This window comes from Raphanus sativus, chromosome 5 (genome assembly GCF_000801105.2).
Source record: "Raphanus sativus cultivar WK10039 chromosome 5, ASM80110v3, whole genome shotgun sequence".
In the NCBI taxonomy this organism is placed as follows: domain Eukaryota; kingdom Viridiplantae; phylum Streptophyta; class Magnoliopsida; order Brassicales; family Brassicaceae; genus Raphanus; species Raphanus sativus.
The window spans coordinates 26,923,621-26,950,254 of NC_079515.1; the positions used below are offsets into that span (position 1 = coordinate 26,923,621).

Consider the following 26,634-nt stretch of genomic DNA (forward strand, 5'->3'; position numbering starts at 1 on the left):
CTTCGGACAAACCGATCAAAAAGAAAACGAGTTATCTCAAAAAAAGTTGTACGCATACATAAACTCATGAATCTTTAACTGCCAAAATCCAAAGATGACCTACCTGTTTCAAGCTTGTTCTTCTTTTATATATCTTAGTATGACTATTGTATCTATTAAAGGAAACTAACAGTTATTGGTGGAATCTATCTTAGTCATCATTCTTTAATGGGCAGGACCATGACATGAACTTCTTTGGCTGAAGTTCTCATCATGACTTTGAATCTCCTCCGGGATCTGGTTCTGCGTCGTGGTTTGATTCTGTATCTGGGACTGAGTGTGGTTCTTGATCTTGATTACCTGATTCTAATAAACGCTATGCAGTTAGATATAAGGAAAAGCAAGATTGCCTAAATGCAACAAAGTTAGACTTGTGTGCTGTCACTTTTGTGTATCAGTTTCAATTCAAAACGGACTGAGATATAGTTTTCAAGCCCTGTCAAGCAACTAACCTTGTATATGTACTTTTTACGAAGTTTCATGGCTGTGCGTATGCATCTTCTCACTCGAATTGCAAGCAGCTTGTCATTAAAAATCTGCAAACATCTCAAATCAATAAGAAACTTTGAAACAATGCAAAGTCCTCAACTGCACTTACTGCAGAGGAACAGTAGAGTTCAAGCAAAAGAAACAAAGCTCAAACATAAAAGCAGTGAAAACATCATACCTTGATCATGTCATCAATGGACCGAGCTTCCTTCATGATCTTATGCCGATTCATGATTAGGATGGCTGCCACACAAAACACTGGAAGAGGGTCATCTCCTTTTTCAAAGGATGAAACTAAAGAAGAGACATGGGTTCTTTCGTTCCTAGACCATAAGCTTCTTGTCAAGCCACAGAAATTATAAGAAGATGATGCTGACTTCATCTCAGTATCGTTGTCATCAGACATAGTACCAGTCTTTGGCAATGGACCACTTCTTGGCAGTAGACTGCTTATGTACAACAGACTGCTCTTTGACAATGGTCCGCTCTTTGAAATTCTGTCGCTGGTCTTCGAAATTGGTTCACTAGTTGTACTACCTTCATCTATCTCCGCTCCAGATTGTCTAGGAAGTTGAATCACCAACGGCTCCAAGCAATCATTCTCCAAAGTTTCAGCAACAGACCCATTAAAATCAGCAGCCCACATCATCTACAACAGAAGAATACATTTGCAAGAGTTTTGAATCTTATTAAGTAAAGACAAGCTCTTGCAATATACATTAAAGAAGCAGAGGGTGAGCAAGAAACAAGCAAACAACAGAAGAGTTACCAACCTCCCACATCCTTAGAGCCTCGTCAAAAGACAACTCCCGTCTGAACAACACCAACAGCATCCGGAACGCAAAGTGAAGGCTTTCAGCACCAATACGAGATATGTGAGAGAACATTTCTTTATCTGTGAGTTGCAATATATGCCACAGTGTTTGCAATTGATCCATCACTCCAGTTGGTCCCTCCATCTGGAAATTTGCACGCTGTAGTAATAAAACCACATAAGGAAAGAACATCAAGTTACAGCTAGGAAACATATGTTACATATCAGCAAGCATTGTAATACCGTTCTTCTTATGAGCATCTCAAAGCACCAAAAAGCGTCAGCATTATCTTCAAAAAGAACCACGAAAGGAGACACTAAATCGCTCATTCCTGTCATCAGATTTGCCACCAGACAGTTAGTATGCATGGCCTCATAGAGTGTCAAGTAATAACAAGTTACAAACCCCAAACCTTGGCAATAACCAGTTGCAGGATCAACCCAAGCATAGACAGCAAGGATATCAGACATTCTTCCTAGATTTCTTGGATCCTCGTAGAATTCAAGGTGTGTATCTGTCCTTACCACATCAACAACTGTTTGAAACAAAAGATAATAATCATTGATCCCTCAGAGTAGCGAGTCACTACTAGTGACAATTAAATATAAGAGACTCACAGAACTAGTACCTATTCGGTGCAATGTCCAAAGCCATTCAGACATCCTATCTTCCGTGACAGTTCCACCACGAGAAGGAGTCTCCTTTGCAGATGGCACTTCAGGGACATCCGATATTCTCAAACCATCAACTATCTCCACAGTGGAGCCGGAATGAGACAGTTGTTCAACAGAGTCAGGATGTACCACTTCAATTTCTGAGTGAATGGATGCAGATCTGTTGTTGTTATTATAAGAAGACTCATGCGACTCTATAACTAGATCTGCATTCTTATCAATTCTAAAACTGTGCATTCCCTCATCCTCAGATCTTAACTCACTTCGAACTGAAGCTTCCTCATCAGGAGTAGAGAGCCCTTTCTTATCTAAACTACTACTCCCAAACAAATCTGTGACTGCTAGAGTGGGAAAGTCAAAAACACCATCCGCAACATGAGGACCAGAGGAAAGGTCAAAAGGAGTGGTTTCAGGACTTTCTCTTCCACTTAAAATGTCAACTGACTCACTGGAACTTCCCCTTCTGTGTCCATGAGATGTGTCAGTATCGTTATTACTCGAATCACCGTGATTTTCAGTTTTCTCATTACAATCAGTAGAAGCTTCTGTGCTTCCATCTGTAGATTCTTTTACAACCTCCTTTTTGTATGATTTTCGCATGTCCATAACTTTGGATCCTACAACATAGGCAAGTGAACCAGTTCCCACACTCGAATGCATCATCTGGCATTGCTTCAGCAGATCATTGTATCGTTCTCTGCATGAATGGTAAAGAGAGCATTAATACTCGAGTTTATTTTTCACTTAGCAAGCAAACAAATTGTCAAACCTGCGAGCTTCCCTGAGTTGACTACGGTACTCAGAGGTGCTGCTCAATGCGTAACAGCCAAGGAGAAATTCCCAAACTTCAGCTCTTATTGATGGGTCGATCCCCTAATAACAAGAAAGAACGAAATGTATTAGAGAACATGTAATGAAAGCACACATGCATTTTCTGTATGTCCAGTGTCCCTCTAGTTCTTATTGAGAGCATATAAAGGGAGGGAAGTGTATAAAAAATACCCCCAAGATGATTAATTTGAGCGCCTTCTGGAAACCAAAAACCTTTCCATCACAATCAAAAAAAGCCCTCCACTTCTCTGGTTTAAGCATTTTGCCGATCTGTGGATTTTGACAAATTAAACACTTTGAATTACCTTATCGCAGGAGGAAGCAAAAGTACAACATAAGAGACTAGCAGGAAGCAGACAATGGATTTCTGAAACATTGTTCAACTTTTCGAGACCCTGACTGAAGTATGTTTCTTGTAAACCAACCACTGAAAGCCAAAAAGGGTGAAGGATTAAGATACTTACAGATAAAAGAAGTTGTATCCCTGGTTGTGAAAGACAAGGCTCGCTTAGATCCCGGACTAAAGAAGCCACTTTTTGCAAATTTACAACACCAGCTTTCCCACAAGTCCATTTCCTTCCTTCTCCACCACAAAGCATCAGTAATCAAAACACACAAACACCAACCCTTCTCCCTCCCCACTTCCCACTTCTTCCTTCCCAAATGGAATCATCCGTTAGAAGTCACTCACAACAGCCCCAAAAGCACCAAAGAAAAATCTGCAACAAGACAGCCGACGATTCACATTGCTATCATGATTGACAAGCAAAAGCAGTGACCAACCAAACACGAATCTAGAAGGAGACACAACAATATGAGAAGAGAACTCTCGTTGATATTATAAAAGCCTTTGGGAAAGAGAAAACTTTGGGGTCATACCATCCTATCCCAGAAACATGGAATCAGAGGAGAGGGAATATGAGAGATCATTAGATCTTCTAGACACAAAAATAGTAGATTGGAATCTCACAACAGAAACAGGTGAAAGAGGTTACATTACAAAGCAGAAACATTGATCGAAATATGAATAAATCTAGCGCCCTTTGGAGGCGTGTATCATCCTAAGATAAGCAAATGCAAATTAATATAAAACGGCGAACGCATGCATCGATGCAGAACCGCTAAAGCTGAAAGAGAGATAGGGAACCTGTTAAATGTTTTATGGAGGATGCGCTTCACCGATCGCCATTATTCGTTTTCTCCGTTTATTTGTCTGTGTTTTCTCGTCTCGCTCTCTCTCTCTTGTCTTTTTGTTTTGTTTTTTTTCTGATGAATGAAAAGAATTTTATGTTTCTTGTCTCTCTTTGTCTCCTGTCTTTTGTTTTGTCGTCTCTTTTCTTGCAAAAACTTTCTCCTTTTCTTTTTGTTTTATGTTGACATCCAATTTAGTCAAATGTAATTACACTCATGATGATCCATGAAAATATAATTTGCACTCAAGTGTGAGCCTAAGAGTGATGATACATGAATCTCAACAACAAATAAATTATGTGCCCCTACTATTATTATGAGTTACTCAAAAATTAACATTAATGGTGGTCCGGTTCTGTGCATGTTACTTTTAGATCTGAGCAACTGTTCCCCTTTTTTTTTCCTTAACTAATTTATTTCCCAGGAGATATGTTTTTTGTCCTTTAGTTGGGCAACATGTTTATACACATGACGGGCCTAAAGGCGAAATTTTTGGGCTTAAATGGGGACATCTTTGGAGTTTGTCAAAGAAAGCTCAACTTGGAACCTTTGGATGATATATCTCACGAAGAAACTGTGTGATCATCCCAATAACGTTATATTTTGAACTGGTTCACAATACTATAGTAGAGCTCCAGTTATGGACCAAACCCGAATCTACAGTTCGGTCAATTTTTTTTGTCATCTAAAAGTTATTTATATTAATAAACACAAAACATTTACATCAAAACCTATAAAAAAATATAATCATTCTGGTCTTCCCCGAGGCAGAAAATTTGATAAATACTGAAATCATTTGAATTTTATAAGCAGGAAAAGAGAGAGTATTTTCGAACAAAAAATGATATCTCAATAGCTTAAACTTAAAATACTAAGAAAAATAAAAGCTACAAATTCTAGTAGTATAATTATATGCAAAATATATAATATAATTAATAATATATACATAATTTAGTTTATTTGTATGATTTTCATACTTAAAAGTTGATTTTAGTAATTTAATATGTTCTTTTAAGTTAAAAGCTTCACTTTTATAAAATTAGGAAAAATACAATTTTTACTTTTTGTTGACAAATATGTATGCTAATATCTAGTTATTTAATAATATTATGAAATACTAATTTTTCTTATTTTTATTTTATAAAATTATTATTATAATTAAATTAATATGTTTACTAATTATTTTAAATATTAAAAGAAAAGGAAAAAATAGATGATTTAAGAAGTAAAATATTGTCATATTTTATTAAAGTTGATATCTAATCGTATAAAGTAAAACTCACAAATTTTTTTAAGAGATAAATATATTTATAGTTTTTTGGTATAAATCGAATAAACCAAAATCGAACCAAACCAAAGTAGATATGGTTTTAATATGATAATTATTTTTTATAAACCGAAAAAAAACCGAAAAAACCAAACCAAAATGGAACTGAAATCGGATTGATATCCGTAGATGTAACTCACCATACTAACTTGTTTTTGAATTATTATGTAAAATAAAATAAATAAACAAAACTACAGGGTTGGGGTGTAAAAACTCTGTTATGGAATGAAATTTATGTTTGCTCCAAAAAAAACTACAGGAAACATGTGTTATAAACAGAAAATACAGGGAACTAGGATTAGGAAAAAAAACAAAACTCGGGAACTTTGTGTAATAAATAAAACCTAGAAGACACATATGTAAATAAACAAAAATTCAGCGAATATATGCAAGAACTGAAAGAAAAAATACACACTTTTTTTTTGGTCTCGCTTCGATTCCCTCTCCGCCTCCGTAACACTCTTCTAGCTGCGACTCCTCTCTTCGTCTCGAGCCTCCCCGTAACAGGTGAAAAGTTTCGTCTTTTGTAATCTTCGTTCTGTAAAGGGACTTTCGAGTATTCAATACACTAGTCTTTGTTAGTCTAATAGGTTTTTTTTCTATTATCAAGGAGTTAAGAGTAGTTAGGGTTTTGAACTACCGTGTTTGCAGATGGCGAGCAGTATAATCTTGTTCGAGGACATCTTCGTGGTCGATAAGCTTGACCCTGATGGCAAAAAGTTCGATAAAGGTACTGACTTTTTTTTTTAACTTCAGTCATGATAAGCTCAAGTCGATGTCTGTTTAGTTTCGTGGCTTCTTATATTTGCTTTGGAGTCTTAGAGAAGTTTAGAATCGTAGTTACTGTGAAAAAAAATCTGAACTTTAGAAGTCTTTTCTGTCTCCCATCTCTCTAAGTTATGTTCCGTCTTTGAAGTGAGAGGCTTTCTCATAGGAAAGGGTACAGTGATTGATCTTTATGTCCGTGATTACTCTGTCATCTCTAAGTTTGGTTCTGTCTTAATATTGAGTTCTCATAGGAGACGGTACAATGGTTGATTGTGTGTGTCTCTCTGTGTTTGTGGTTACTCCTCCATCTTTGATTTTTGTTTTTTTTTTGTCTTTGAATTGAGAGGCTTTCTCACAGGAAACCTATAATTATTGACTGTGTGTTTGTGGTTGCAGTTACGCGTATTGAAGCAACTAGCCACAACTTGGACATGTTTATGCATTTGGATGTTAACACAGAGGTTTATCCGATGGCGGTTGGTGATAAGTTCACACTGGCTATGGCTCCTACTCTTAATCTCGATGGAACACCTGATACCGGATATTTTACCCCGGTAATATTCTCATGAACGATAGCACTAGGGAAGTTTAGTCATGTAGCCTGGTGATTCTATTTCTACTCAGAAGCTGTATAAGAATTTGATTAGGACAGTGTTTGATATAACAATTCAGTTGGCTTGATTCAGGAAGCCTCCTTAGGAATAGGAGTAAGCATATAGAATTTTTAAGCAGGCCTTGGTGTTCTGAACATTAAAGTTTCATGTCGATGTATATTACAGGGAGCAAAGAAAACGCTTGCTGACAAGTACGAATACGTTATGCACGGGAAGCTTTACAAGATCACTGAGCGTGACGGCCAAACTCCAAAAGCGTAAGAAACATACGAACTCAAAACTTTTCAAATCAGTGTTTGCACAAAGAGATCCAATCATGTCTAAACTGTTTTGGTTTCTTCTTCCATTATGTTTTTGCAGAGAGATGTATGTTTCTTTCGGTGGCCTCCTAATGTTGCTTCGTGGAGATCCAGCTCACATTTCTCACTTTGAACTTGACCAGAGGCTCTTCCTTCTCATGAGGAAGCTTTGAGATTCCTTTGTCTGATCTTTTTTTGGCTTAGACCAAGATTTATCTTATGTTCAACTTTGCTTTTGATGTTATGCTCACGAATCAGCTATTGTACCAAAGCAAGTTCTCCCTACTGTTTCAACATCTTGCATAATTAATTATCAGCTACTGCAATTTAAATATGCTCTTTGCTCTAAGTTTCAAAAGATTATTGCTTGAAACCATACCTCTCTGGATAAAAACAGTCGCAAGCAATGTTATGTTTTGCTCCTTTTCTGACATACTTGCAAACATCTAACAAAATGAATCCAAAAAAACTCAAAATGTTCGGTCAGGCTTGATCAATCAAAATTATCAAGACCAAGCAGGAATGTTACTTTGTGACCTAGTGAACATCTTAAAGAGTCGTTACTCGTGCTTGTATCCAGAAGCCTTGCCACTTCTCCCAACCAAGAAAGGCTCCGGCGTAGTATTGTCACTGTTTAACTCCAGACCACGATAAGCACGGTTGAGGAAATACTCAGGTCCTGATTTCGCAGCGGTTTGTTTAGCGAGTTGGTTATGATGGTCTTTGCCTCTCAGTTGCAACGCTTTCTCTGCAGCTTGTACCAACGCCATTGTCTCTCCTGTGTCTTCCTCACCGTTCTCAGCTTCATCTGCAGTAAAGTAACCAAACTATTTTGTCAAACTCATGGAGATCAAATATAACGTTTTAGCTGATTGGAAAAGTGTATGATACCGTTTGTATTGCGATCTTCTACGTAACCACCCTGAAAGAAGGAGAAGCGTGGCTCCTCCTCTGACCCGCTCTCTGCTTCTGATTCTGGTTTTGAAGAGTTGATTATCACATCTTGGAAATGCATTAGGTATGCACCTGTCCATTCGCTCCCTCTGAAACACAGAAACAACAAAGTCACTGGTTAAGAAACTCCACAACAGCTGAAAAGATTCAATAGCTTTCTCTCTGTACCTGCTAAATGCAAGATTGGCTTCAAATGGAGTGATGACAGGTGCCATGAACTCTTTGCTATCTAAAAGAGCGGTTTGGGCGCATGAGATGTAAATAAAAACATCGCACTAAGAAAAGAAAAGAAAAATTACACATTTGACATATCTCACTTTGATAGTTAAAAAGTTAAACGACAAGACACTTGTTCAACTTACCTCAGGGAAGTTTGCAAGTTTGGCCGGGTTAGGCCGTCCCATGGCAAGAATGTAAGACTTTTTTCCAGCAGCAGATATCAATGCTTGCATACGGTGAATCATGTGAAGGTAACCAGCTGCATTTAAATTTCAATGCATTAAAACATGGATTTAACTCATCACATATGTAAGAAATTGAGTTGTCAATGAACTTACCAACACCAAGAGTCCCCACCAAAATACCTATAATATTAGCATCCTTAGCTTTCTCCACCAAGTAATATCTGCAACCACAACACTCTGAATGAGTAGTAGGAATGTAAACCGAATAGAGATGTACTCTGTTTGAAACAAGGGATCATACCGTCGTTTAAGTATCCTTCTCTGTTGAGTAAACTCCGTAACCAAAGAATCTTCTTCAGCATCATATCTGACTAAGATCAACAAAACACAACATACCGAGAAAACTGTCAGAGCAGGCAACGGGAAATGTTGGTAAAAGAACAAACAGTAGATCAAGAGGACTTAAAGCCAAATATATATACCTACGTCACAACCATTGAAGGTGAGTACTACATTGGCAAAAGCTGAATTGTCAGAACCGATCCAGAAAAGTAAATAATCCTCGATTTTGCTTCCTTCTGGTAAGTCCCAAGCTAACCCTCCTAGTGTATAGCTTCTAGATGAGGATAAGCTATCTTCCCCAGATGGTACTGGATGCTCCATGGATTCTCTAGGATCTTTGGATGGACTAATGAATGAACACAAGACATTGGCTACAGAGAACTTCGACTTAGACTCGGGCTTCGATACTCTTAACTCTTCTTGAATAGACGGAATCACATGAGCATATTCTAGTCCATAAAGAATCTGAAACCAAACCAAACAAAGAGTAAAAACACATAAAACTTTTTATCATTCATAAACAATAAACTAAGTTCTCTCATACCATAACAGGCTTCTCGCTCTTAGACAAGTGATCTAGCAAATGCTTAACACAGCTCGAGACATTTATCGAAGCTTTACCAAAAACAAAGAATGCTGGAAGAACCGATGTCCTGCCCCAAAGAACATTAAACCCTCGGCAATGAACACAAAATCAAAGAAGAGTGATATTGTTTTAGTAAATGGACTCACGGGCTTAGACATGTTTGTCCGTAGTGGACAACACATTGAGAATCAATATGCAAAGCTCCAACTTCATCAACGCAGCAGCTACCGTAAGTCGTGTCGGCCATAACAAAGAACCTGACTTCTCTGCCATCTTCACCATTCATCTCCTTAAGTTTGCTCTTAAGAGCACGCACCACCTTGGTTGATTCCTTCAGCAACTCATCTGGGAACTATCATAGAAGCAAAGATTTAAGCTTTATCGATACCCAATACACTAAAGTGACTATTTTTTAGCTAAGGAAGAAGTAAAAGTTCAGAAAAAGAGTTTTGGTTCACCTGTAAAGCTATTCTGGTAAAGCTTTTGCTGATTATGAACTCTACCGTTCGGCTGATATCGTATCTTGACTCAAACTCCATCTCCATAGATTAATCGGAGGCGGAAATAACTTTGGAATCGGAGGATGTGAACAAAAACTCAGGCGAGTGGCGGCTGAAGAGAGAGACAAAACAGACGATGAGTGATTATTGTCGAAACGGCACCGGTTTAGGTTAAGACATGTTTTAATATAGTCAGTTACCGGTTTAGCTAACATTTATAACCGGTCTACAAAAAATATGAAGCGTAAATACAAGGTGTGGTCTAGTTGGGTTTTTTTTTTGTCTACTGCCGAGCTTCATTAGATTAAGTGGTGATTAGACAAATCGGTTCTCCGAGAATCACTTTCGTCTGACCGGGTCTGATCTATGTGGGTAAAAATATAGTTTATACTTCTTACCTCCTTAACTAAAGTATCTGCCTGTATATTTCGAATCTGTAGAATATGAGACATTCTCACATCCTCAAAACCCTTCTGTAGGCTCCGAAATAATTTGATCTGATCGGCTCTAGTTGGGTTTGTGTTTCACGTTTTTGGTTTATTCAGTTTTTTTTTAATTCTTTTACCAAATTTTAAAATGAAACATAGAGAAAGAATTGAAAGATAAAAAAGGTTGTTCATCAAATTTTTATATACAAGTCAAGTCTCAACTATCCTCTAGCTAGAAATATTATATCTACAAAGGTGGTTCATCAAATTTTCTAATTTTTTGTTTTGAAAAATAAAAGAAATTTACACGAAAAAACAATATTGTAATGTATGGTTTTTATGAATATAAAAAAAAGAAATTTAAGTAGTTTTATATCGAACCAATTATAACTGTATTTTTTGGTTCAAAAGTAAAATATCAAAATCAAAAAATATCTACTAACTTTTATAATATAAAAACCCAACAAAATCTCAATTAAACACTTCCACCGGCAACAACTGAGTTTTGACATCTATTAAACCGGGTATAAATACATTGTTCGGTTCAGAAAAACACGGCGTCGTATTATCAGCCGCCTTCACGCAATTTCTACACCTCTCTCCAGCTCCGCGATTTCTTCGGTTGTCCTTTTATTTGTTAAGACAGACAAGAAAGCTTCATCTCCAAGAATCCAATTAGGGTTTCATCAAAGGTAACACATTTATTTTCATGCTCCTGAATTATCTTCCGAACTGCATCTTCCTAAAATTCCCGATTTGGGTCGTCAAAAAGTTCCAACCTTTAGATCTCTTCTAGTAACCTTTCTATTCGCGTTCTGCTTCGTTAATCCTATCGATTATATAATTGGCTTTACCTTTGGTTCTTATTGGATTTTGTTGTCTTTTGGAATGTTGTTGAAGATCCTAAAGTTGGTGTCTTGAGAGAGAAGCCAAAACAGAGATTAAAAAGAGATGATCTCTACGCAGGTTAACCTAATCAAACCGTCCTTGTTCTGTGCAAGGACGACGTCACAAACGAAACTTTTCTTTAAGGTTCCGTCTTTCAGGACGACGGTACGCTTTGATTATCAGCCACGCCGCAACTTAACTCTCCGGGCGTCTGCATCATCATCCACGTCTACTCAGTTTTCTCCTCTGCTGAGCCATCGGGGTCGTTTACAGAGTAGTAGGGATCAGAGGAGAGGTCCTGCTGTTTGCGCGCTTGGTGGGAAGGATAAACCTGATGGTCGTAGTAATGAGGTTAGCTAGATGCCTTCTCTTCGTTCTTTACATGTTTCAAATTGATCTTTTGTGTGTGTATGCCGGTGTAAGAAGTTGGTAACAGGATTGGACTGTGTGTTTCTGATGATAAGTAGTGTTTATATTATGCTTTTGTGGTTTGTGGTTTCTTGGTTGTAGTTGCTAAATGTGATACTAGTGATGAGATAAAAAAAGAATTACTTCATTCTATGGATATTTTGAGTATTAGATTATTGAGATGGTGAGATTAGTCTTTACATGTTAATTTGAAATTGATATTTTGAGTGTGTGCGTATAAGAAGAGTTATGTTTATGATGATAAGTAGTGTCTAGATGATTTTTTTTGTTGTGTTCTTACTTGGTGTGATAGATACTATTTCTTCAGTCTATTTCACTTTTTTTCACTTTAGGTTTGAATAAGTAAGTTCTCTTTGTGTATGTTTTTGTGTTTATTGTTAAGAATTTAAAGCACAGGACTAAGTTATGTATCGTGCTTCTGATATTAACATGGTCAGTGATGATGTTTTTTATCATCAGATATCTTCACAGTGGAAAGAAATTGAGAAAGCTATGGGGAACAAATCAGTTGAAGATCTGTTGCGTGAGCAGATTCAAAATAAAGACTATTACAAAGGTGGCAACACTCCTCCACGAGGAGGGGGAAGAGGAGGAGGAGGAGGAGGAGGGTCAGGTGGTGGAAACGGTGGATCTCAAGGCTCATCAGGAGAAGATGGGGGTCTTCCTGGTATAGCACAAGAAACTCTACAAGTGGTTTTAGCAACCATGGGCTTCATCTTTCTGGTAATAACAAACGTCACAAGCCTGAATCTTTGTCTTATATTATCTTTACCTTTTGTTCATTGTTTCTTTTTGTTTTCCAGTACATCTTCCTGATCAACGGGGAAGAGTTGTTCCGTCTTGCGAGAGATTACTTTAGGTATCTTACTGGACGACCGAAGAGTAATAGGCTGACCAGAGTAACGGAAAGTTGGAGTAGATTATTGGAGCGTATGTTACCGAGGCAAAAAGTGTATGACGAGTACTTGCTGGAGAAGCCGATCATCAATACGCCTAGCTGGTATGAGAGCCCTGAGAAATACAGACGTGTCGTGAAGTCTTATACTGATGCAAATGAGGATGAGGAATAGCTTTCTTTTTCTGAGTTAGTTTCACACCTACACCATGAACCGTTTTGTTTTAGTTTCATCATAGTTATACAACAATCAGATTTGTATTAAAATGACAAATGCTCCGTAAAAGTTGGTTCTTATTCAAATATGATTTTTGAAAATTAGTTAAATTTTAATGTTATTGATTTTGTAATAATCTTCATAATTTACTTAAAAACCATTTCGATAATAGTAAAAATAAAAGAAAAAGAAAACAAATCTTCTTCATGTTATGCTTGCTGAGTACACCTCCAAATAGTTGCAGGCTTTTGTTTGAGCCCAGTAATAAACCCATTCCAATTTAAAATGTAGTCAGTCCATAAGTCACGTGCACCTATCACGTGATCTTCTTCATCTTCTCTTTTTTTCATTTACACATCGAGACGAGTAGGGTTTTTGTTAAGAGCCTTTGACGAGAGATTTGAGATGGCGCTAAGAGGAGTATGGCAGCTCCAGAAGCTCGTGGTGAGCTACTGTAACTGGGGAGGTAGCAGTAGAGGCATAAGGTAACCGTTTCACCTAATTTCTTATCTTTCGCGATATTCATCTGATTTGATTTTTTTTTTTAAATCCCGTTTTGTGAAATTACAGAGCCTTTATGGAATCAGAGTTGCCTGCTCTGATAGAGAAGAATCCGCAGCTGGAAGTGGTGACGGAGCTTTCAAGGGGACAACATCCTTACCTCAAGGGCATTTACAGTAATTAAATCAATCTTTCTTCTTTTTTATTCTTGTTTGCATTTACAAAAGGGATATTGAAAGTAGCCAACTTTACTTTTGATTATTTATTTTTTTGTGTAGGGAACAGAAATGAAAGAGTGGTGTGTGTGAAGAACATGGATCCTGATCAAGTGCTTCTCAACGCAACGAGGCTTAGGAACTCTCTTGGAAGGAAAGTTGTGAAGCTGAGGACTAGGCATGTGACCAAGCACCCCAGTGTTCAAGGCACTTGGACTACCGCTGTCAGATTCTGACAAACTTTGCCTTCCTAAACATATATACTTTGCGTATGGTTTCTCCTTCTTTTTGCTTGCTGTTGAATCGAGGTGTGGCTCGAATGTTGCAAGTATTGTGGTTATCTATCTTTGTAGTCTCAAAGTTGTTTCTACTGTTAACTTGAATCTTGTTTTCTCTTGAATAAGATCTTCGGAAAAGTTTATTGGTAAAAGTTTCATTTTTCTGATCAATTCGTTGTTTTCATACTGATTGTGACAGTAAGTCCTAGTTGGTGTTACTACAGAGAATTGTTAGAGAACTTAACACTTTTCTTTTCTTTGCAAATTTGTCACTAGTATGATAAACCGGACAAACCCCATCGTGTCTGATTTATTATAGGAAAAAAGAAAGCTTGCTGTCCTAGTCTCTTTTTTTGAAATCTCATAGAGTCTCTTTCTTCTTTTTGGACTTATTCTTTCTCAGCATCATTGATTCCCCTGGTTCCATGTTGATCATTGCAAAGCTGAGCACTCAAAGAACTCTTAAGTCTGTACTTAAACATCCAGCTCTTTGGGTACTTCCTCTGTTTCAGCTTCTAGCATCTGTGTTCTGATGTTCTCCTCCTGCCCTTTCCAATTAGCCTTGATTTCATACACAGTCTCGAGCCACTTGTAGTCTTAGTCCTATTATGCCCCTTGTCTTTGTTTTCTCCTGAACTTAGTTCTCTCCTCCACAAACAATACTGTTTTGTCTCCACCCTCAGAACCCCAGTTACCAAGGCTACGTAAAGTATTAGGATGCCATAAGTCTGACAATCTTGCTGCTTTTTCTGCTTCTGAGAAGCCCTCAAGTTCCTGATATTATTTCTGACCTTTAGTTTCCTCCAACCCAGAACTTCTATCGTAGGCTGAGCTTTCTTCTCGTCATCCTTCTCGTATGTGTCACTGACAACATAACCAGATTCTCCAGCTTGATCCCATCTCTCTGCTCTCTACACTTCTGTCTGAACTTATGCTTCTTCCAATATCCCAAACTTCCTCAAAACTCTTTTACTCCTCATTCTCTTCTCTGTGTTCCTCGCATGAACAGTTGGCGCTAACATTTCACAGAACAGTCTAGTCCATAACATGAGAAAGCAAGGTAATGTCTCTCTTCCCAGAAAATAAAACTGAGAACTAACCATTTGATTCCATGATCGAAATCAAAGGAATTTGTGAAAGTGGAGACGAGAACATTGTTTGTAGACTTCATTTCTCAACAATGTTCCTCGCATGAACAGTTGGCGCTAACACTTCATACAACAGTCTAGTCCATACAAAACTTCATCTGTCCTCTTCTTGTTCTTGGCAGCACCCATCTTCCAAAACTTCATCTGTTCGTGACACACCTCAAGTACGTATCTCCCAAGCTACCCTTTCCCTTGCTCCCTTCCCATAATTACTTTAGCAGATACTTGTAATTCTTGTTGGACTTGACACCCTTCTTCTCAAACACTGGTCCACTGTAAATGACATGCATGAGAGCGTATTGACTTCACTCGTGTCAGCTGCCCTTTCAACTTGATCTCCTTGTTTTGACCAATCATATCTCCGTAGTTGGCCCTCCTCTTATTGCACTGTCATGAGTGTTATTCTTCTGGATTCCAAGCCTTTTTGACATAACCTTCACTGTTTTGTATTTCCCTTCCTTAGGCTCACAGCAAAGGCCCTCTTCTTACCCTTCATTTTCACTCTTTTACTTCGCAGATGCATTCCTTCGATCACTTGTTCTCCATACATATCCATCTATCTCAGCCATTCTGTGTTTTCTTTTCTCTAACAGGGTGCTCTTCTTTTCCTGCATACAAGAGTATGATTTATAAATTTCCAGAAAATATCTCATACTTACCAACTAACAAGAAGAAACAGATGCTTATATTGTAAATGGGGACAAGAACTGACTTATTCCTTGATGAAAGCCTGAAACTTTACAGGTACAGCTGCAATATCTTCAGGAGATTTAACTTGTACTTTACCACCAGGCACCACCTCCTCTCACAGAGCTACTATGAACACGTAAAGCAGATTTTTTTAAAAAAAAAATTTAATTTTTTCTTAATTCTTATTTTTTAATTTTAAATTTTTTATTTTCATTTTAATTTTTAATTTTTATATCTACTTTTATTTTTATTTTTTAAAAATCGATATAAAGAAATATAGTCGAAACCCACTAACCTCTATAATCATACATTGATTTACAATTTTTGTGTAGTTACAATCCATGTTGACATATAAATATCATCAAAGTAGGTGTATTTGTATTTAGATGCGGGCAATTAGTGGTCAATCTACCTATTTGGCAGATCTAGTGTTGTTAAAGATCTCAAACAACCTTCACGAGGCAGAGAAAAAAAAAAAAGACGCTCGAAGCAGCTCACAAGTGCTGCTGCAGCGAGAAGAAAACTCGCTGTCTAGCTGCTGCACTTTTGAAGTGTATCTCTGCCTTCGTTTGCTCTAAAGTTTCTGGTTCCACCTCTTTTGTCTCTGTTTCCGTCTTTAGTTTCGTCGCAACAATTGCTCCAATTAATAGGTTCGGTTTTTCTTTTAATTTTATATGGCAAACGGAAAATCATAAAATTAAACTGAAAACGTGAATATTTTTTATTTGATTTATAGAATTTGATAAAAATATTTCAAAAATAAAAAAACGGTTTTTCCAAAATTTCATGAAAATCATCAAAATGTGATTAAAAACGATTTTAAAAACTTTTTTTTCCAAATTTGAAATGTATAAAATTTATATTTTTACCCAAGGGTTCACTAATCTATAGGGAGGTTAGAGTTTAGTTTTGACGAGAGAGGAGGATTTGATTTAGGATTTTGGGTTTTAATTAAAAAAGAATTATGAAATAAGAGCATAAGAGCTCTATCGAGTCCATAAGAAATTGGCTCTAGAGAAATAAGGGTAGGGAAGCTCATGGTCTAATTTCGTCACTGCCGACAATAATATAGAGGAATTTGATTAAAAGTGATAAAGTATGTGATGCTATGATAAAATAATGAAATATTGTGTATTATTGTGTGTTCCAAATATCTCTCTTATTCATTTGGGTTCCATGATTACTTCAACCAGTCAAAATTAATCTATCCAATTTCAGTTTATTTCAGATTAAATAATAAAATTCAAAATCAAACCGAATAACCCGAGATCGAATCAAAACAGAACCTATGTACAATAAAAACTAAATCTAAGAGAAAGAAGATGAGTTCCGAAGAAAATTGTGTCCAGAATCTATTTAGGATGTTACTTTAAAATAATATCCAAATACTGTTAAAACAAAATAACTTTTATCTATTTACAAATAGTTTATTTTTTTATTATTTCTACTTATACATAATTTAACTATGATTAACTATACATCATACTTAAAACTAAGTAACTAGATAACTAATCTATTATTTTATAAACTAATGAATTCAATTTATATTAATATTAAATTTAAGTAACTAATCAATTATATTTTATTATTAATATAATAAATAATAGTTTATGCCTATCACTTGTATATATACACCATACATCGACCCAAATGCAAAAAAAAAGATTCTTCAAAACCTCCACCAAATACATATAATATAATTTTCATATATAGTTATAGTATTAAAATTATATATACATATATATATATATGATAAAGTAATATTTACAGTTAGCTACCATTACTATTTAATATATGGTGGAACATGTTATTATTGATATTTTGATGAGTATAATTTTTACTGGTTGTTCGAATATACATGTAATCTATATTTCAAATATAAAATAATTGGAAAAATATATTAAACAATTATATCATAAAATATTACATTAATATAATTTGATGCAAGAGAGTATGGATCAATAGTTTAATTAATTTTAATATATATATATATATATATATATATATATCAGATCGTAAAAATTTAGATATTAGTTATATAATAAAATATATAACAAAATTAAAATAAATAAATATTTGATGTAAATAATGAAATTAACTTCTAAATTTAAAATAAACCAAAAACAAAACATCAAAAGATTCTAATAACATGTGAACAACAACAATAAACTAAATAAATAAATGACTTTTTTCTGAAAACGTAGATCACTAAATTATAAATTATAATAGACATATACAAATCATTGATGTTCAAAATTCTATTTTTCGTATGCATCTTCTCAAATATTGATCTATAATTCTTACAACATGATGAAAAATTAGTTTGACTAAATATTTGTATATTTTTTCATCTTCTGCAATTTTAATATTTATAGGTAGGGATTCTCTTCCAACTTCAATTGGTGTATTTTTCACCATCTGTAATTTTTGATAATTTCAAAAATAATCATGCATTAAAAGAACATAAGAAAGAAAGCAAAGTTTTGTTTTGTAATTTCAATTTTGTACATGATCCAAATGTTTGTGCATATATCAACCTCAAACTCATCAATCTATTTCAACAATACTTCACCGATCTTGGTAGTTTCGAAAGCAATGTATCAGATTATTAAATCACTTTATTTATATTATATTTATTTTATTTATTTTATTTTATTTATATTAGTTTATATATTTATATATATTATGTTAAATTAGTAAATAATATTTTGTGGAATATCACATTTCTTTTCATGTTATTGTATCATTTTAAATATTATTTAAGTATGAAAAAAAAAATTCAAAATTAAAAAGACTATTTTATAAATAAAAAAATCAACTCCAAAATAGAATAATAGTTAGGTTACTCCAGAATATAGAGTGAGATTAGAGAAATATTCTCAAATAAAGTTTGGAGTCAAAAATGGAATATAGCTGAAGATGATGTAATACCAAAGGTGTGAACAAGACGAGCAACCATATGCATAGGTTTCACACATGATCATTCAAACTAAGTTCTAAATCAACTTAAAGTTGTAGAATTCAAAAATAGAAAATAAAATCTCTAACCATCTAAAGAAAGACTGATGGTTATGAGACTTGATTCAGCTCTGTAAAATCTAGTCAAACCACTGCTTTAGTCAAACCAAGCTAACAATCTAATCTAACAATCAAACATAATTCATTATATAAACAAGATTGTGGTGTAAAGAAAAAAAATCACAAAACACTTAAACATGTCATCATCTTCTAACAAAAATGAAGGTGCATGCGAAGCCATCCTTGCCATGATGTTGAAAATGTCAGACGACCCTGAAAAGATGGAGATGACGAAGATGCTAGAAGAAGCTCACAAATGTTGCTGCTGCGAGAAGAAGATTTAGCTGTCTAGCTGCTGCATTTTTAAGTATGAAATATGTTGATTTACATATTTTTAATTAGAATTAGAATTTATTCTTCTTACAATTTTGCATAGATGATAAAAAGGAAATATCCATAAAGTATGAAATATATTGATTTACATATGTAAAACATATTTTACTTTTATTTCCTTTATATTTCCTTTATATTTCCTCAAAAAATAAACAAAGAATAAATATCTATATTTACATAAATAATAAAAACAAAACGTATATAAAATATAATATTTATTTATTTTTATATATAACGTATTAGTGAACAATGTATATATATAACATATTTTACTTTATTTTCCTTTATATTTTTCCAAAACAATAAAAGGAAATATCAATACAATTTCAATATATATATATATATATATATATATATATGCTTACATATAAAATTGTAATTTCGGAAAGTTCAGAAAACAAAATAATTTAGGTATTTGTTATGTAAAATAAATGATTTTTATTATACATATATTTTTGATCTAATGATTAGAAAAAGAAATAAACATACTTTTAAAATGAACCTATAATCTAATTTATTATTTCAAAACAATATTTATATATATTATGAACAGCTTAAAACAAAATAAATAATTCAAAATGTGAGACTGAACTAAATAGAAAATAATAGTTTACCTTAAATATACTTTTATTGAATAATAAGAAAAATTAATGGCATAAATGAATCATCTAATATCATTATCAAAAAATTGTATTACAACTAACTTTAAAACTGAATAAACATTTTAAACGATGTAAGACTGGAATTAAAATTATTATTACAGTTTGGTCATGACCAAACTATTAGAATCAAGAGTCATTTATATTATAGTTCATTTTCTGGAATGTAATAACACAATAGATACTTTAGCTGGTGGTGGCGGCAGCTAGCAGCGGTGGTGTCGTCGGAGAGGCAGAACGAGTGGGTATAATACCAGCGGCGGAACCAGAAATCTTTTGTATCGGAGTCAGAAAAAAAATATTTTTGTATCGGGTTATAATTTTTTATAACTACAGAAAAATGAGACTAATATTATAAATCTAAGGTTTTGAAGATAAAAAGTATAAATATTTTAGTTGTATGATTAAATTTTATCTATAATGTTTAATAAATATTTTTGTGGGACCAACTTTAATTTTTTATCGAGGTCAATACAAATTTTACTCTGAACAAAACATTTTTTTTAAAGTTTGGAAAGATATGTTCACGATAAACTATGAATACATTTGTGTGGACATCATCATATACGTACGTGAATGAAATTTCTTACACAAGCTTGGTGTCCACATGGATAAATTACGTGGACACATCACACATCTGTGATGATACTTTTGAAGTTTGATATTTTGATACCTGATCGTACTTGAATTCATCGGATTATAATGTTCCGCTACTGTGGTTTGAATATTGCAGCCAAGATATGTTCAAGTGAAGAAATATCAATCAATGAAATTTTCCCAGGGTGTTAGAGGAAAAGAGAACTTGATGTTTTCTGGATATTCCAGTGTCATATACGCGCTTTTTAGGCTTAGAGTGCTTGAATCTGAATGGGTGCCATAAGATATAGGACAGCAGAATCGAAGCTATAACTAGCATATGAGGAGCCTTAATTCTAGGTTTTATTTCACAGGGTGACTGATGATGATTGCAGAAAGTTTATTGGTAAATTTTCATTTTTCTGATCAACTCGTTTACTCTTCATTTGTTTTCATAATTATCTATATTATTAAAGTTGTAGTACAAAATGGAGATGTTTGGATACAAGGATAAGAGTATTAAAAAAATTTTAAGTGTTCGGAAACATGGATTGTATTTTGTTTGGAAACAAAGATAGTAGTATTAAGCAAAAAAAGTAATGGGCTTAGTTATTAAGTCCATTATAAAAAAATGTTGTCAATATATATTAAAAAAAATAATATAAAGCCTGATTTGAAATACTAACTCAAATTATAGTTTTTATATTTCATATTAAGTTTTAAAAATATAATATATGTAATTATTTATATAATGGTACGTACAAAATATTATTAATTATATGATTACTTATATGATGGTACGTATAAAATACGATTAATTATATGATGAAAATATACGATATATAATAATGACTAAGGATAGGTTTTCGGATACCCATACGGGTTTGGTTCTGATCGTTTTTCGAGATCAAAAGATTTCAGCCATATTAAGATGTTTCTAAATTTTTGTTTGAGTTTGATTCGGATCTTTGCGGGTTTGGTTCGGGTTTGGATAATCCATTTAAATTATTTTTAAAGTTTTAAATCACTATATATTTTAAATTTCTCATTATATTTAAATAAAATAATATAATACCTATAAGTTTAAATAACATATGTCAGAATACCTAAGCCTAACATAACAATTGGCTTGATTTAAAATTACGAATACAGAATCAATAATTATTTTAAGTATTTTTGGTGATCTGAATATACTTTAACTATTTCAGATATTTATTTTTGACTATCTATATATATTTTTAAGTATTTTAAACCAATTTAAAAGTATCATTTTTAATGTTTTATATACGTTAAATCTAAAAATAATTAATATATATAAGTATATAAATCTATTTAGATAAATTCTCAGGTACCCGAATCTTTCGGTTCGGATTAGATTCGGTTATTTAAATAACAAAATTTTGAATAATTTGAATATTTAATCAATTTATGTTCGGGTTTGATACTATATTTTTGGATCGGGATCGGTTATGTTCCTTGCCAAATCCTAATAATTACATAAAAAACAAATATCATCATATTTTTCAAAATATGCATCCGCGCACCTAGATCAAAGTCTATAATCATTTATTTTAACAATAAGCTAAATAAATATGTTGATTGGAGAGGAAATAAAACAAAACCAGAGAAATATATAGTTTACCAGAGGCACTCTATGTGTCAAATTTATTATAATAAATACATTCAATAATTATAAAAATAATATATTTTATAAAAATGAAAAATAATACCCGCGCTTTCGAAGCGCGGGTCAAAATCTAGTTGTGACATTAAGGAGGATGTATTCAATTTAACATTTGATGTGATTTGATTTTTAATGGAGTTTTAGATGATTTTAATAAATTGCAGAAAATTATGTGAGTTTTGTTAAACTACTCTAGAATATCACCTAAAATAATGGGATTTGAGTTTTAATTTTTTTAACTAAGAAACTCCACCAAACACCCTAAAATCACCTCAAAACTTTAAAATCTCACAACTTAAAATATTTTCAATAACACTGGATTTCAGAGTATTTAAAATCTTTGTTGGTGTCTACTAAAGAGAGAATTGTGAGAGAACTTAAAAAAACTTTTCATTTCTTTGCTAATTGTCACAATCATAATATCAGACAAGCCCCTGTAAACATCCATCCTACCAATAGTTAAGATGACACATAAATTGAAGAACTTGGACTTTGGATTGAGAATTTGAGAAGCTGTTTTGATTTTCGTAATTTTAGCTTATGCTTTCTGGTATTGGAGATAACGAAGAATTAGAGTTATTATTATTGTCTGCATCTCCACGGCTGCTTGAGGACGGGTGTGACTTGAGATGTGACAGTGCCACTTCTAGCATCACTTCCAGTTCTTTCTTGTACTATGTTATCAAAACCAAATGTATCAGAATTTTTTTAAAAAAAAAGAACTGTTCTGGATGTTTCTTAAGCTCAGTGAGATCAGAATAAGGACACCAGACTAACCTCATCAATTGCTCCTGATTTAATCTTCGATTGCATCAAACACCATTTCTTGAAATGTACACCTGTAAGATGAATACAAGTGTGATCAATTTACATTGTGTTTTTACTCGACCACACACAAAAGTGGTGGTGGCTTTGAATAATTTTTTTTTTTGAATACAAGAATTACTTACCAACTCTTACATCTAGTACAGAGGAAGTCTCCTCTTTCACTTCCAATCGCCATCGACAATGGACCTGATACAACCAAGATTTAAGAAGCAGGCCAAGTTGAAAGTTTACTCAAAAGATAAACGTACCTCAAAGTAAGAACCAAAAGGAACATCATGCGGCTGTTGCACAGTTTCAAAAACCTGTTGCATAAGTATCATCACATGGGATATCATTTCCTTTTTTCATTCTGTTTGTAGAATCTGAAAAACGTTATATCAACTACTATCTTACAGGAGAAGAAAAAAACATTCTTACCAGAATTTTCTTATCTGGTGATAGAACAACGTGCTGCCATTCCGTAACAGCAGTGTCTGGTGGACACATAGGACTCTTACAAATGGATCTGAACTTAATCTCTCTAACTTGACCATCATATTCTTCAGCTGTGTGCCAGGGCTCAATCTGAAAGATCACACAACAAAGTTCCAGAGAAGTTTTATCTAACGAGCACAGCTTTTAAAACCTATGTATGAAGGCTAGATAGTAATACAAAACTTACATTAAGATTCTTATCCTTCCGTGCAGATCTGAACTCACTAGTATAATTGGAATCATCAGCCAACAAAACATTAAGGAATTTCTCAGGTGTACTTGGGAAAACATCCTGCATACAAGAGAATATGATATATAAATTTTCAGAAAATATTTTTAAAAATAACAAAGAAGAAACAGATGCTTACGTTGTAAATGGCGACAAGGACTTCTTCCTTGATAAAAGCCTGGAACTTTACAGGTACAGCTGCAATATCTACAGGAGCTTTAACTTGTACTTTACCACCCCCTCCTCTCACAGAGCTACTATGAGCACGTAACGCAGATTCTGCTCTCTCCTATAAGCGCAACAAGGCCACCAAAAACGGTGAAACATGTTAAGCTATCAAGGCTATCGCATCAAATTCAAATGATTTTCATTAACAGAGCACGTGGTGGAAGAAGGATGTAACGGAGAGAGACCTTCTTTTCAACTTCTAACATGGCATGATAATTATTAACTCTGCGCTGCAATGCTTTTAGCGTATGGTTCCTGTTCCAAAACGATGCAAATTTATACCTCACTCTACCTGAATAAAAAGAGAAGGAATGAATCAGACATATAAACATATCAAAGCACAATTACAGATGAAAATTCCAAAAGCTTTTGCTTCCTACAGCCAAAAGTCCAGGCAAGAAACCAGATGTACAAAATGTTTCTCGCTGGCTTGTGCTGGTGCTAAAACAGGAACTAACAAAACAGAAAATATTTGCTGACGATGAAAGAAGACGTCAAGTTTTATCTAATTAAAATTCTAAAAACTGAAAGAAGTCTAATAATAGAAAATAAATGTCTAACCATCAGGAGTCCCAAGAGGAGGAACACCGTGTCCACCAGCTCCCATCCGTAGTATGATTGTTATCGCTGGGTTTATCACTGCATGTTGACTTCTACGTATCTATAATAAACGGTTATCAGTTTAAATCAACAGGAATTTTTAAACGGTCAGGAAAAGATAACTACCTCATCTATATCTCCCAGAGGTACAACTACCTGGCAGAATGAGACAGGGAGAAAGTTTATAACCATTGATTCATAGAACTCAAGACTCTATTAAAGCTAACTAACCTTCATTTGCTTAGAGAAAACATTCGAGTGGAAACATATGTGCCATGCAGAAACATATATTCGGCCATGATACAAGAATGACCTCTCCAGGGCAGCTGAATAGCTGTGCTCAACAACCTAAGGTCCCATCTCAGGAACATGATATTTTTTTACTCAGGTATGAGATAACTAGAGGAATAAGAGTTAGTACTGATTATTAACTTACCTCATCAGGTAGGAGATCAAATATTGTCTGGAGAGGCCCTGGCTTTAGATGAACAATTGTTGGTCCTTGCTGATCCAACGAGACCCTTCTTCGGGCTCCAGCATATCCATTTATAGCCCTACCAATGAAAATACCATTTTGTGTAAAGTCTTAACCCAACCACAAAGCAACTCTACTCTCTAAACAAGATAAACCCTTTGCTCAAAAAATTTCATGTAGAATGGACTACCTAGAAGCATTCACAGGTAGTTTGACTGCATTAATGTTAAGGCAAACCTGACAAACAAAATTGGATTAGCCTCTAAGGAAACAAGAAGGCTTCTTCGCTCCAAAAACATGCAAACAGAAACTAGGAGAAAAAAAACAAACCTGTCCGGATGGACTATCTAATGAGTGCCACACTGGACCTGTCTGGCCTTCACGTTCAACGCTGATAGTTACTGAGCCAAGGACCGTACTTTTCCAAATGATATCCCAGTCATGAATTGTTACATTGATCTGACATTTAAAAAAAACATATGGTTAATGTTTAAAAACGTATCTGGTAAGTGGTCAACATAAGAAGTGGTTCAGAGGTTTTTTATGCATCCGAAATTATCAATTTACATTAAGTGTTTTTCAGTATTCATATGTAAGGAAAAATTTCATCCACCAAGATATCAAGATGGTGTGAACATGACAATCGACCTTATGCCTAGGCTTAATTCTAAACAAGTTGAAGTTAACTAAGTTTCATGTATCGTCCAACTATGTTCTTAAATCAACTTAAAAGTTAATAAAATGATGATACCTTAACAGGAAGCTCATCTGTGGGAAAATTGAACTCTTCACCCCACATTGGATTCCTCGAGCCAGGAACCATAGAACTATAACAAGCAAATAGATATTCATATATTAGACAGACCAAAGTGTAAGCACTCAACAACCAAATAGACAAAAAAAAAAAATCTTTTTAGATGGATAGTGGTTGGTTGGTGAGAAGAATTTTTTAATACGACAGCTTAAAAGAGGAAGAAAGACAACTAACAAATTGAAAAAGAGAAGATTTTTAAGAACCTGAAACGTTTTTCTGATCCGCAATTGACAATAGCATAAGGATCTGATGTTCCATTCAAGTTAGCACCAATGAGATTCTTAGCAGCCAGCAGTTCCACCTGTACCAAAAAAACAAAACAAAATGAAATGTCGGTATCCGACATTAATTCTTTTTTTTTCCAAAATTCTTCCTTCAGACAACAACAACCATTTTCAGACACTCAAGACGTACCTTGATAATGTACGGAGAATTTGTCTGAGTGTCTCCTCTCAACTGTCCAATCTACACACACAATAAATTACGAAACTTTGTTGAACACCCAAAAAAAACCACTGCTGAATAAAACAAACGCTCTGAATTTTAAGAAATCAGAAAGAACCTTGTCTTTGTCAAACATGGCGTCACCGGAATCGGCGGGATTGCGAGACGGATCAAACCCAGCATCGTCGTATCTGTAAGCGAATAGCCAATAAGAAGCGATCAAGAAAGCCGAAGCGGCCACCGCAACCTCGATCTCCCACGTCGAAGGTACCAGAAACTCCACCGCCGACTGGACCATCGTCGATCAAACAGAGTGAAAATGAGAAAATATGTATATGAAATTCACCGGCAGAGGATCACCATTTCAGACAGAGCAGAAGAGAAGACAGAAGTGAGTCTATTAAAGGGAGAGAGAGATGGGAGAAAAAAAATGGAGTTTTTTCTGAAGGGACATGGAAGAGAGAAACAGAGTAAACTAAGGAATGTGTGATTTTTGAGTTTACGGAAATGTCCTTTTTAACTGTAGAAACAGTTACTCCTTTTGTGTTTTTTTTTTTTGTCATCTGTTAGATTAATAGAGGGTGATCAACACCAAAGTACCATTACAAACACACCAACATAAGGTTAAGCCTATCCAATCAAAAAAATACAAGATAGGACAGCGACACTTGACATAATCTTCCCAACAGC

General features: G+C 34.5%; 6 protein-coding genes and 1 long non-coding RNA gene across 9 annotated transcripts; 3 read left to right on the forward strand and 4 right to left on the reverse strand.

Annotated features, from left to right (window-relative positions):
- Nucleotides 1-17: 17 nt before the first annotated feature.
- On the reverse strand, nt 18-4,186 carry LOC108863268 (uncharacterized). The gene is made up of 11 exons (XM_018637642.2): nt 3,996-4,186; nt 3,313-3,567; nt 3,020-3,118; nt 2,787-2,890; nt 1,972-2,714; nt 1,756-1,878; nt 1,586-1,674; nt 1,302-1,502; nt 707-1,177; nt 492-575; nt 18-345 (listed from the first exon to the last, which is right to left on the reverse strand). Exons 2-11 carry the CDS (start codon nt 3,445-3,447, stop codon nt 205-207), a joined length of 2,190 nt encoding a protein of 729 aa, XP_018493144.1. The 5' UTR covers nt 3,448-3,567; nt 3,996-4,186; the 3' UTR covers nt 18-204.
- Nucleotides 4,187-5,736: 1,550 nt separating this feature from the next.
- On the forward strand, nt 5,737-7,381 carry LOC108805380 (DNA-directed RNA polymerases II and V subunit 8A). The gene is made up of 5 exons (XM_018577412.2): nt 5,737-5,873; nt 6,018-6,096; nt 6,531-6,688; nt 6,914-7,005; nt 7,109-7,381. The coding sequence occupies exons 2-5, from the start codon at nt 6,018-6,020 to the stop codon at nt 7,218-7,220; spliced, it is 441 nt and encodes a 146-aa protein (XP_018432914.1). The 5' UTR covers nt 5,737-5,873; the 3' UTR covers nt 7,221-7,381.
- A 54-nt stretch (nt 7,382-7,435) lies between these two features.
- LOC108805379 (uncharacterized) lies at nt 7,436-9,988 on the reverse strand. 2 transcript variants are annotated; one of them, XM_056986338.1, is made up of 11 exons: nt 9,792-9,988; nt 9,480-9,685; nt 9,292-9,400; nt 8,888-9,212; nt 8,707-8,776; nt 8,559-8,626; nt 8,364-8,479; nt 8,170-8,276; nt 7,939-8,090; nt 7,577-7,855; nt 7,436-7,493 (listed from the first exon to the last, which is right to left on the reverse strand). In XM_056986338.1, the coding sequence occupies exons 1-10, from the start codon at nt 9,876-9,878 to the stop codon at nt 7,608-7,610; spliced, it is 1,488 nt and encodes a 495-aa protein (XP_056842318.1). In that variant the 5' UTR covers nt 9,879-9,988; the 3' UTR covers nt 7,436-7,493; nt 7,577-7,607. The 2 variants fall into 2 exon arrangements, with proteins under 2 accessions (XP_056842318.1, XP_018432913.1); XM_018577411.2 differs by lacking the exon at nt 7,436-7,493 and having other exon boundaries at nt 7,513-7,855; nt 9,792-9,987.
- Nucleotides 9,989-10,816: 828 nt separating this feature from the next.
- On the forward strand, nt 10,817-12,806 carry LOC108857782 (uncharacterized). The gene is made up of 4 exons (XM_018631795.2): nt 10,817-10,953; nt 11,162-11,500; nt 12,038-12,301; nt 12,382-12,806. Exons 2-4 carry the CDS (start codon nt 11,213-11,215, stop codon nt 12,646-12,648), a joined length of 819 nt encoding a protein of 272 aa, XP_018487297.2. The 5' UTR covers nt 10,817-10,953; nt 11,162-11,212; the 3' UTR covers nt 12,649-12,806.
- Nucleotides 12,807-13,015: 209 nt separating this feature from the next.
- LOC108859297 (54S ribosomal protein L51, mitochondrial) lies at nt 13,016-13,855 on the forward strand. The gene is made up of 3 exons (XM_018633186.2): nt 13,016-13,175; nt 13,261-13,367; nt 13,470-13,855. The coding sequence occupies exons 1-3, from the start codon at nt 13,096-13,098 to the stop codon at nt 13,640-13,642; spliced, it is 360 nt and encodes a 119-aa protein (XP_018488688.1). The 5' UTR covers nt 13,016-13,095; the 3' UTR covers nt 13,643-13,855.
- A 37-nt stretch (nt 13,856-13,892) lies between these two features.
- On the reverse strand, nt 13,893-16,577 carry LOC130495223 (uncharacterized). 2 transcript variants are annotated; one of them, XR_008934491.1, is made up of 3 exons: nt 15,935-16,577; nt 15,545-15,645; nt 13,893-15,440 (listed from the first exon to the last, which is right to left on the reverse strand). It is a non-coding gene; the product is annotated as an uncharacterized LOC130495223 (long non-coding RNA). The 2 variants fall into 2 exon arrangements; XR_008934492.1 differs by having other exon boundaries at nt 15,545-15,648.
- Nucleotides 16,578-22,224: 5,647 nt separating this feature from the next.
- LOC108856761 (BAG-associated GRAM protein 1) lies at nt 22,225-26,417 on the reverse strand. Its single transcript, XM_018630641.2, has 18 exons — nt 26,063-26,417; nt 25,915-25,965; nt 25,704-25,801; nt 25,438-25,513; nt 25,017-25,145; nt 24,877-24,923; nt 24,648-24,765; nt 24,443-24,559; nt 24,338-24,367; nt 24,173-24,272; nt 23,797-23,903; nt 23,523-23,672; nt 23,342-23,446; nt 23,098-23,244; nt 22,929-22,982; nt 22,803-22,866; nt 22,630-22,691; nt 22,225-22,526 (listed from the first exon to the last, which is right to left on the reverse strand). The coding sequence occupies exons 1-18, from the start codon at nt 26,240-26,242 to the stop codon at nt 22,386-22,388; spliced, it is 1,776 nt and encodes a 591-aa protein (XP_018486143.1). The 5' UTR covers nt 26,243-26,417; the 3' UTR covers nt 22,225-22,385.
- Nucleotides 26,418-26,634: the final 217 nt, after the last annotated feature.